At 43.2% G+C, this 11830-nt stretch overlaps 1 protein-coding gene across 1 annotated transcript in view; it reads right to left on the bottom strand.

Annotated features, from left to right (window-relative positions):
• Nucleotides 1-11693, bottom strand: part of Cfap43 (cilia and flagella associated protein 43) — a gene marked incomplete in the record, with an annotated part of 97668 nt that extends 85975 nt beyond the window's left edge. The window contains 3 exon segments of the mRNA XM_013504069.1: nucleotides 5564-5660; nucleotides 9750-10003; nucleotides 11501-11693. Coding sequence (XP_013359523.1) covers nucleotides 5564-5660; nucleotides 9750-10003; nucleotides 11501-11571 — 422 coding nt within the window.
• Between the last annotated feature and the right edge of the window lie 137 nt (nucleotides 11694-11830).

Here is an 11830-nt window from a genome sequence, read left to right as displayed (position 1 = left end):
TCATTACCTCTTGGGTTTTATTTACTCTTTCAGGTTCTTACATTAAGGAGACAACACAATGTTTACACATGTGGGTCCCATTTATCTCACTTATAAGTATGGTCTCTAGTGGTACCCATTGGTGTATCATTCTTTATTTTGGCTCTCTGTTTTTCTGATGCGGTGTGTGACAACAGTCTCAGAGCCATCCTGAAGGTAGTTACGGTGAGCAGTGCCAAATTCTGCAGAGGTCAGGTTAGACAGGGACTGAGATGGGCCCATTGGATTTGGCATGAAAGTACCTATCTGTGGAGTTGTGACACGGCTGTACCAAAACAATGGTGGCTTTACTTATTTTTAGGATAAAGGATGTGCCCGTCGGCATGGCTTACATGTGGAGTGAGTCCCCTTTCTAGCATGCTTGGGAGAAACCCAGTTTAGTTTTGTGGCTCTGCATTAATTATTAATAACATCCCCTTTCACTCTCAAAACTGTTGTGATTTGGATGATCAACCACATGCTCATCTGTTTACAAGGCTGTTCATGAACGGTATTAGAGTATCCCTTCCAACTTGCTTCTCTCATGGCTAATCTTCTGTTCTCCTTATTATAATATCTTAATTGAAACCTGCCCTGTGTCCTCTGGCCTTGTTGCCTGCACATGCCACACCTGTGCTTGAAATCCTCTTGTTTCTTCTCTTCAAAGGTTAATTCCTACTCATCCTTTAGCTATTGCTATGGATGTAACTGTGCCCCCCTCTCCTATGTTGTAGTCCTAACCTCTAGTACTTCAAAATGTGACCTTATTTGGAAATAAAGTTTTCACACAGAGGCAAGTGAGTTAAAATGAGGCCATTAGGATAGGCCCTAAACCAATATGACTCTGACTGTATAAGACGGAGACATTAGGAGACAGACAGAAACGGAGAAGACCATGTGAAGGTAAAAGTAGAGACTTGGGTGATACTTCTATAGCCCAAGGAACATCAGAGATTACCTCTAAAAACCCAGAAGACACTTGTTATGGGCATGAAATAGATTCTCTCAGCTGTCAGGAGGAACCAACACTGCTAATATTTTGATCTCGGAATTCTAGTCTCAAGAATTTGCAACAATAAAGTTCTGCTGTTTGAGACACTTCCTTGGTGGTATTTTGTTGAACAGGGTACACTGGGCAGCTTTTCACTGTGGGGATAAAATACCCGAGACACACAGCTTAAAGGAGGAAGGGTTTGCTCTGGCTTGTAGTTTCAGAGATTTCAGGCCATGGTCTGCTGGCTCCAAGGCAGAAACATCATGGTGGACGGGCAAGGTGGACAGTGGCTGCTAACCTTGTGAAACCAGGAAGCAGAAGAGATAGAGAGGGAGGGATCAGACTCCAGGTATGGTCCCGAGGTCACACCCTGTGACTCACTCAGATATGAGTGGGTCTTAGGTAATGAGCTCATGAGAACAATAACCAAAAAAATCAAACAAAACCAGAAAGCTCGTGTTGGTTCAACTTCTCACGATGAGACAGCATTTTTCAATTAGCCTCCATAAACAAATACCTAACTTGCTATCTTGCTTGACCCCTGGCACTCCAGAGGAATGTAATTTTGTTGTCCTTATGTACTGATTAAAAACCGCAAGCTAGCATGACTTGGTAGGGTTAGAGTTTAACTCTGGAACAGATATAGTGCTGTGATGGGATTGGCTGTTAGAATAGCTCCGTTTAAGGTACTATAGTTATAGAGACCTCGGGAAACTTAAGCATTCTTGTATACAGCCTAGAAATTCTATGTAGATGTTCTTTTTTCTAACTCTCTCTCTCTCTGTGTGTGTGTGTGTGTGTGTGTGTGTTTTAAGCACTCAGGTACGGTTGTGTTGTGAATGTGTCCCCCCCAGAATTCATACTTTGGTTCTTGGGGAGTGATTAGGCTATGAAGACAGAGTGCTCATGAAGGGGAGCATTACCTCTGTAACAGGGACCTCAGCTGGGTAGCTTGTCCCTTGCAGCAGGGGAGGATACACCAAGGTGCTAACTAGGAATCAGGAAGTGAACCACAGACACCAAGGTCGCCAGCTCCTTGACCTTGGATATCTTGCTCTCCAGAACTGTGAGAAGTCGATGCCTCCCACTCTGCGTACTCTGCTGCAGCAGCCCAAATGGACTGAGAGAGGCCAGCTATTCTCCATCTTCCTGCTGATTGCATTATTGAGAACTTAAACACAAAGCGTCCCCACATGCTCACAGTCTGTCTGAAAATTCTATTTTAATGTCTAACCTCTCTAGAGTTTTTTTTTTTCCCTTTAAGTGAGGATCACTGTGGATGTCTTATGAGGTTTTGTGGGGATTTAATGGGATGACTGATTTGAAATTTCAGGAAGTGCCTTGTGTGGGGGCACACGCCTGCAATCCCAGCTTCTTAGGAGGCTGAAGGAGGAGGATGGCAAGGTTGAGGTGAGACAGAGAAAGAGAGGAAGGAGGAGAAGGAGATGGAGAAGAAGAGGAGAAGGAGGAGGAAGAAGGGGAGAAGGAGGAGGAGGAGGAAGGGGGAGAGAGGGAGAAGGAAAGAAGGAAGGAAGGAAGGAAGGAAGGAAGGAAGGAAGGAAGGAAGGAAGCTGAGTCTGTCCCCTTCTCAGGAAGTATATTTCTGATAAAACTGGGTGAGCATAGCGGTTAGCTACCTTATTTCCCATGCTTAAGCCCCCAGATGTTGCAGGCCCCCTCTGTCTGAGACTACAAGCATGAGCCACTCTCCTTTAAATATCAGAACTAAAAGGCAAAGCCTCTTTGGCCGTACTTCCTTCGAGGGATTGAGTCTCGGTCCTAGAGCTCTTGCTGGTCTGAAAGTCAGACCAGGCTCTGCCTCCCAAGGCGGGCAGACTAACCGCTGTCGCCAGGTATGGTCGTCTTTCCTGTCCAACTTCCAGCCCCCTGAGGTCCTGGCCTGTTGTTGGTGTCACTGGGTGACACCTCGTGCTGTTGGTCCCCACTTTAGGACTGAATCCTGCTCACTTTCTACACAGCACCCAGAGGTGCCACAAGGCTGCTTTCAGAGCTTCCCGAACCTGGGGGTGCACCGCAGAGCCCGGGAGCGGGTCTGTCTTCTGATCTGTTCACGCGGTGCTGGGGTCGCACAGCATCTCTGCCCAGGGACAGCCTCGTGGGGAAGCTCCTCACAGGACAGCGTCGCGGGTCCTCTCCACAGCACCTGCTGTAACCTCTGCTCTGCTCACCCAGGCCCCCTTGACGCAGGCTTCCTAAATAGAAGTTCCGGTGAATATTAAGGTTACAAACAAAGATGGAGAGCGGGTGGGGGAGGGAGGAACTGTCTGCCCTTACTCCATTCTCACCTGATGCCCTCAAAAGTGCCCGTCACAGGAGGCTCAGACTCTTCACTACACTGTAGGGTGCCTAAGAGGAGAGGCGTTTACCGGCCAGCAGAAATCAGGGGATGAAGATTTCATACACGAATTCAACCCCGTGAGGAAGGCCTAATGCCCACAGGAAGCTAATGGAAGGAATGAAATGTCCTGAATGCACACTTTTAGGTCAGAGGTGGCAGAGTGTTTCCGTAACGGGCCAAACTATAAACACCTTTGCCTCTGTAGGCAAAGATGTCCCAACCAGAACAATTTATCTCTGAGGTCAGAGAGCAAGAGTGCCTATGTGAACAAAGAACGTGGCTGTGCTCCAGTAAATTTTATCTACAAAAACAAGCGGTGGGCGGGGTCTGGCTTCCGCAGTGCAGCTCACCAGGCACTGTTGCAGGAGCAGGAAGCCACTGTGGGCATCTAGCGTAAGCCACCCCCCTCACTGGCCCACACCAGACTCAAGACCTCCCTGAACAAGCAAGGTTCAAGGCTGCCTGTGTTCAAAAGAGGTCAGACAGATCATTTTTTCTCTAAGGTTTCCTACTTTAAAAAACATTTTATGGGCCAAATGACACATACCCTATAGCCCAGAATTACCTAAAAAGCCTCATTTTGAACCTCTGATTTAAAAACCATGTAATAGGCTTTGCTAGGTACATGCTTTTACTAGTGAATTCTTAAAAGAAAAACTTATTTAGGAGATATTATTAGACCCATCTTATGGAGGAGGAAATTGAGTCTCTCCAAGGTCACACAGCTGACAATTTGTGGAGCTAGGCTTCAGGCCATCCTGGTGGTTGTTCTGCCTGAGTGTTATTTTCAGTACCCACAGGTTGCCGTGTTACATTTCCTTAGGAAAGACAAGGGCAATCTTAAGCTTTGGGAACTATCAGAACTTACGCACGTGTCTCCTGTCTCTGATGCTTCCTAGCCTGTGTGGCCACAACTGCGAGATAATGTGTTTCCGTTGCTCAGGCCACGCAATCTCTCGTACTCTCTGACAGCAGCTAACACATCCATCGGCGAGTGACTAGATAAAGTGTGGAGTTCAACATGGACTGGAAAAGAACAGCTACTGATCCATAAAGCAGTGAGTTAAGTGAGTTAACTGACTTAAGTGAGTTTCAAAACAGTGATACTGCAGAAGAGAAGCCAGACAGGACGGAGCATACACGGTGTGAGAACATCTGGAAGAACCGCTTGCATCTCGAAGGATGGCAGCCCACCAGTGCTTTCCTGAGTCAGGGCAGTGATGAGTCTGTGCACACAGGGCCAGAAATGAGGGTCTCCAGGGGCATGTGGAAATTCTGGGAGTGAAGGATATGTGTACTGTCTTGATTATGGCGATCGCTACGTGGTTGTGGTTGTGTACCAAACTTGACTTGTAATCTTTATATATGGGCAGTTCATTATATCTCAACTAAGCTGTTTTTATTTTATTTTTTGAGACAGGGTTTCATTTATAGTGTAGGCTGGCCTTGAACTCACTATGTAGCCCAGGGGGGCCTCGAACTTACAGTGATCCTCCTGTATCAGTCTCCTGAGTGCTGGGATTACAGGTGTGCACTTTTTAAAGCTCTACATATGCTAAATGTGGCTCTCTGAACCCAGATTCTTGAATTTTTGTATAAGAAATCTAGCATATTAAGAGCGTCTTTAGTTTTTTCCTGGAATGTTGCATACTTTCCCTTAACAAACTGAATTTCTTCCAAAGAGTTTCTATCACAGATTGAAGACTGGATGCAGCCATGAGGTTGCCACACGAAATGACCCAGTTCAGACAGGAATGTACCCAGTCCACAGATATTTCCTGTAAAGCTGGCAAATGTGGTATAACGTTCCACTCTCTGAACATGAAACTGTTCTAATGTCTCCCAAAACAATGACTTCAAACTGTGTTCTACTGTAGAGACCATTCTAATTTCAACATTAGTAGAAAACCTGCAACAATTCATAAGTACTGTTTATCTTAAGAAATGATAGGCCTTTTGTAAGTAAGGAAATATTTATAAAAATAGAATAACAGTAATTTAACTCTAATATAGTTTTGCACTGTCGAATCTTATGACTAATAACAATTATAGTAAATATTAGGATTATGATTTGTATTGTTCCCAGTTTTCCTGTTCCAGAGTTTCATATATATTTCCTTTTATAAAAATTCAGAAGGAGAAGAATCAAATGGAACACAGCAAGAAGAATTCTTCAGAAGGCTGGAACTTACCAGAGGGCCAATTCAAACTCTGGGAGCGAAGAGTAGCTGGCCAGGTAGGTTCCGCAGTAACTGAATGAAAGTAAAGTATAGTCCAGAAGAATATTGCCTGAAACACAAAACCCATTGCAAGGGCTTGATCACCACGGTCTGCTTATTTATGCTCTCACAGTTTGTTTCTGTTTTGTAGTGATTTTCACATAGTTCCAAAGTATTTATTGGAGTAAAAGATCTCGTGGGTGACTTCTAAGACTATGAGCACAAAACTATGTTAAAAGCAAAGCTAAGATCCACTTTACAAGATACTGGAGTGCACTACTATTTGTCTATTTATTTTCCTGGGAAACTATCTTGTAGATAACAATATGTAAAACAACCACCATTGATAATTTCCTACCACTTTGTCTGTAATTCGGTAAGCCCCCCTATTACTATGTTATCCTTCTTTTACTCTTTAAAATTAAAAAAAAAAAAAGATACTGGAGTGAATTAATACCACTGGGTCACTGTCTCTAGACTTCAGTGCAGAACTGAGCATACTGTACCCTAAATTTCCCAACATGATGTGAAATGACCCCAAAGTCATAAAGTATTTCATAGCTCATCAGTATATGAGTATAATTAGAACACTTTTTCAAACTTTATCTTGGGGAATTGCAGCTGTTCTAGCTTATTTTCTTATTCTATTATTAAGCCACATTTGACTTCCAGATTAATAGGGTGCAACTCTTAGAACAACTGTCAAAAGTTCTATTATCATTTGTACTCCAAGTTGAGGAAATGCAACTTGCCTTTAAAAGCAAGCCTAGCAACAAGACCTTTAAGATGTGCATGCATCGTGTTGGGGATGTAGCTCAGTGGTAAAGCGCTTGCCTAGTCTGCCTGTGACCCTGGTTCGATTCCTAGCAAAGAAAAAAGGGGACACAAAGAAAGTATCCTGAGGTTTCTGAAACAGGGCAGTGTCTGCCCCTGCTCCTCAGGGTTTGGGGTCTGTTTCCTCTCCCCGTTATCAGCTCTTCCGGGGGTGCTTTCTGCAGGTATGCACTTTGCCTGCACCTAGCTCTGCCTTTCTATTCACGTCTCTCTGGCTTTTCTGTCACTCTTAATGGCCCTTTCCTGTTTTTACCTGATCATAGCACAATCTTAAACGTGATCTTCTTAGCATAGTCTAGTTAACGAAACAACGTGCATCTAAAATCATTTTCCTGTAGGACGAGGCCTTACTAGAAGGGTTTTCTATCCTTGCTACCCAGTTACTTCCTCCATATGTGGATGTTATTAATTTTATGTATTTTTAAATTAAAAGTGGTTTTTTTGAAGAAAATATTTTAAAAGCCTAGGAAAAATATATATCCGTTGTGGTTCTACTACCAAATTGGGCATATTTCTTCCCGGCATTTTCTTCTGTGTGCTTATTTGGAAAAATGTACTTACAAATATATTTTCTTTAAAAGTAGCCTGGCTTTTTATAGCTACAATCATTGTACACTAAATATTATATATAACTCTCCATTTTAAAATTGGAAGTTTGATCATACATAGTATTGCATCCTGTTGGGTTTTTATTCATACTATAGTAAGCATTTTGTCACTTTTCTTAATATTTCTTTTAAAACTTGATTATTCATGATAGCACATGCCTGTAATCCCAGCATGTGCGGAGGCAAAGTCAGGAGAATCACCACGAGTTCAAGGCCAGCCTGAACTACATAGCAAGAGCCTGTCTCAAAAAAAAGGTAATTTTTGTTTTGGCAATTTTTTAATTTTTAAAATAAAAAAAATCTAAAAAAAGGTAATTTTTATGTTTGTAATAATACCCCTATCTGGGATGCTTTAACCAGATGCATTTATTTAACCAGATGAATGCCACTGGGGATATAGGCTGCTTTCAATCTTTTGTTATTATGACAGTGCTTTTAACTTTGTGCACAAGTCTTTTACCATATTTCTGGTTACTAAATTAAAATTGAATTTTACTTGTGGTAGACATAAATACAAATGTCTCAGGGAGACTGTCTCAATTTAGACTACTACTTTTGGCAAACAAGAATACTACTAACTTCCCTGCACTGGAAATTGACAAGTCAAGATCATTAAAAAATTGTGACGTTGATAAGCAGGAAAACAACACTAAACAGGTCAATAACAATTTTTAATGAGTATTGAGATGGGACCTCTTTCGGGTTGTTTTGTTTTGTTTTGTTTTGTTTTTTGAGACAGGGTCTCACTATGTAGTTCAGGCTAGCTTTGAGCTCACAGTGATCCTCCTGTCTCAGCCTCCAGAGTGCTGGCATTACGGTCATGTACCACCATGCCCAGCTGAGATGGGACTTCTTTTGATGTTTTTGGTCATTAATAATTTTGTGATTTGTCTGAGCAAGTTCTTTTACCTTCTTCCTCATGAGACATTTGTCCTTTTTTCTTATTGTTTCATAAATACTCTGAAAATACCTGATTATATTTGTTCCAAAGAGTTCCCTCAGTTTGATATTTGCCTTTTAACTTTTCATGGTATTTTTATGTTCTTAAGTTTTAAAATTGTATATAAATATGTCAATCTTTTAATTTTTAATTTTTGTGTATGGAATGTTCTTCCCTATCATTTCAATATTCTGTCTTACTTTCTTCGGCTTTTGGAGTGTGTTTGTTTATATTTAATGCTTAATTCCCTGTGATATATAGTTTGATATATGGTGTAATGTGAGTTTCTAACTAGATACTTTTGTTCAGATATTGGGTTCTCTTAACATCATTGTTGAATAATCCATACCCTTGGGCGGGGGGAATTTCTCTCACCACAACATGTGGTGTCCGAAAGAGCCCCTGCCTTGCCACTGTCCTCTTTCAAGTTTTACTCTTTTTCCCAGATGAATTTGCAATCATTTAAGTACTCCTTGCTCTCTAAATCCTGACAAACCTATCACAAATATTAGAAATGTTAGAATAGTACTCTTATTTATAATAACCAGGCTTCTCATTCAGGAAGGTGTCATTGTGGAGCTAAATAGTTTAAATAAGTGATTTTGTTATTTTCTTCATCCAGATTGCTCATATGTCTTGGATTATTTCTAAGTATTTGAATTTTCTGCTTGCATGGGTATTAATTTTGCAACTAGCATCTTAGTGAGCATTCTTTTGTTAGTCCTAGTAGACTACTGCCTTACCCATAATCTCCTTTCCGATTTTTAAATTTTTTTGATTTGGATGCATTGATTAGAACTTTGAGGCTGATATTAAATAACTGTGGTAGAAATAGGCATCTTTGACATTTTATTACCAATTTACTGTAAATTCTTCTAGGGTTTCAGTATTCAATATGGAGGTTGGCTAATGGTTTGAATTAGTCCTCATGGACGAGAGCCAAATAACTAAGTGTGGGAGGTTTTAACAGTCAAGGGTACTTACAGCCCACATAGTTCCCAGCATACAAACGGGTTATGCTTTATAAATTGCCTTAATCTGTTGAGAACAAAGACAAATTTCCCCACAAATACAATGCTACAAATTGCCAGTATTCCCTGATTTCACCCCGAATCCTCAAGGCTCCAGAACTCAGACCAGCCTCTAGCATGAGCTTTCCATCCCTGGAGCGCGAGACAGAGACCCTAAAGATGCGCGGCAGCCCACTTGGTGCCGGCCACACCCGTGGACTCATCCATGGTAACTCAGATGGGGGCCCCAAGTACCCAGCACGAGTGTGTGCATATCCATGTCATCACGACGACCTCACATTAGATCTACCTTTATCCCCATTTCATGGGTGAGAAAACTGAGGCTCAGAGGCTTTGTCTTCATAAGTTATTCAAACGCCAATTCACCTGGATTTTCAATAAATCATTAGGAAAGAAAATATTGCTCTGAAAAAGGTCAGTCTTCTAGCCCCATGCTGCTCGAAGTTTAATGTGCACAATCACCCTGAAAATCCTGTTAAAATGCAGAATCTGACTCAGGCGGTCTGGGGTGGGAGGCCGGCTGCATTTTTAAGCAGCCCCCCGCCCCCAGTAGCACCAGTGTTGATGGTAAGCAGACCACGGCAGTAGTAAGGCTCTAACTTACTTGCTCTTTAGTGATCTGCTTCATTCTATTTAAAACAAAAGCCTTCAAAACACAAGCCACCTTTACTTATAAGAACTAGATTTGGTCAAATCTTACAGTGAAATCATTCATTATGGGGCAGAGGAAGTGCCCCCCAGAATACCTTTTAACTTGGTCCTTCTGGTCAATGCAGGGAAGTTGTATATGTGGATGAGGGGTTTTAGCCTCCGGTCCGAAAAAGCCACAACTTCATAAGGAACGTTAGTTGCCACGACGCCCACAATTCCATTAATACACTGGAGTACCGTCTTTTGCTTGGTTTCAATGTTAATAAATATTACATAATTTCCAGAAGGGTAGCAAATGGTGTTGTCGTTGACAAAGTGAACATTCTGCTTAGGGAATCCTTGCACCCATCTTTGGGGAAAGATATGTCACATCAATATAACACGTTCCAGATAATTTTTCCTTCTTTAACAAAGCAAACAAAAAGTCATCAAAGCACATCTCTTCTATTTCACTCCCTTTCTGCCCCAAACAATCCCTCAGATAAAAAGAACACATCTGCTGGCTATGCTACCAGTTTGAGTCAATGAACTACAGAAACATAAAAGTTGACCCAAAGCTGCAGCGTCCAAAGGGCCTCTACATAGAAACTTTTCAGTAAACAAAACTCTGACCAAACCTAAGGCTGTCTCACAAGGATTTCCACGCTTCTGCATGCTTGGAAGAGAGAAGGTGAAAACAATCCCAGAGTGAAATGAGCTTCATTCTAGTGGAAAACAGGCTTCACCCTGGGCCTTTCTTTTATAATTAGCTTTCATTTTAAAAATAAACTTTAAAAAACAACTTTGTGTAGGTAAACACACTTTGTAATTGTACAACAAATAGGAAAATTCTTTGTTGTAATTGTACAACAAATTGTAAAATTCTTTACACAGATGTATGTTGCCATATTTTAGACCTAAAAATATGGATAAGGGGCTGGGGATTTAGCTCAGCGGCACAGCGCCTGCCTGGCAAGTGCAAGGTCGTGAGTTCGATTCTCGGTACCGGAAAACAAACAAACAAACAAACAAAAAATATGGATAAATGTAGACAAAAAAAGAAAGGAAGAAAATGTGGTCAATATAAAAAAAGGTTAGAAGGGGCTGGGGATTTAGCTCAGCGGCACAGCGCCTGCCTGGCAAGCGCAAGGTCGTGAGTTCAATTCCTGGTACCGTAAGAAAAACAAACAAACAAAAATAAATAAAAAATAAAAAATAAATAAAAAAAGGTTAGCACATGCAAGGCACATCCTGTTAAGTGAGGAGTGTGTGGTATACGCTAGCAGGGAGGACAGTCTGAGTAGAGAGACTGCATTCTACTTAAATGGTAAGGTGCGACGTTGAGGAGTGACTCGGGAGGCTGGAGGAGTATGCTGCCCGGGGCAGAGGGCGGAAGCCCGGGAGGGTGGAGAAGGAAGGAGATACCACCTCTATCTGCAGCGCTTTACTCTTTTCAAAGCCCACTCACTGCAGGTGCAAAAGGGAGTTAGAGGACAGGGACGACCGTCCTAACCAGCGGGGGGAAGTCCAAACAAAACAGATGGTAAAAGGGCTGCCCCGTAGGGGGTGGGGCTACGTAGGAGAGGTCAGGGAACCGGGTCACCGAGGGAACACGGAGCCAGCGCGAGCAGGCCGAAGTGATGGTTGCGGAAAAGGAATGTTGGGGGTGCGAGGAAGAGTCGGGGTCGCGGGAGAATGAGGGAAAGACAGAGAACAGCCACCGATCGCAGGATCGAGGGAGTCTGCAGTAAGGTTCGGGCGCCGAGAAGAGAGCTGGCCCACGGATCGGAGGAAGCAGAGGCTAAGGAAGCTTGTGGGTCCCAGGCTGCCCAAGACCGAAGTCAGGACCCGGGCGTGGACGCCGCACCTCACAGACAGGCTCGCGCCGGCGGCGTGGGCGTAGTAGGACGCGTCCTCTCGCTCCCGGCCTAGCGCCATGGGCTGCCTTTCCCTCCGCGGACACCGGCCTGGTACCCCGGCGGCCCAACGCCTGGCCCGGGCCTGTTACTCTGCGGCCTTCTTTGTTTACACTCGTATCCAGGATACCGTAACCCCCGCGCCCATTGGATCCGCCCTTTGGCCAGCTCTGGCTCGAGTCTAGTGGATTTGTGGAACTGCCGGGCATGTCGGCCAATGGGAGAGCGTTAAAGGAAGCAGTGGGCGGGCCCTTCCGTGAGGTCCCGTCCCGGGTACGTCA

This window comes from Chinchilla lanigera, unplaced genomic scaffold, assembly GCF_000276665.1.
Source record: "Chinchilla lanigera isolate Chin_1 unplaced genomic scaffold, ChiLan1.0 scaffold00084, whole genome shotgun sequence".
Taxonomy (NCBI): domain Eukaryota; kingdom Metazoa; phylum Chordata; class Mammalia; order Rodentia; family Chinchillidae; genus Chinchilla; species Chinchilla lanigera.
This window is presented reverse-complemented; position numbering and strand designations above follow the sequence as displayed.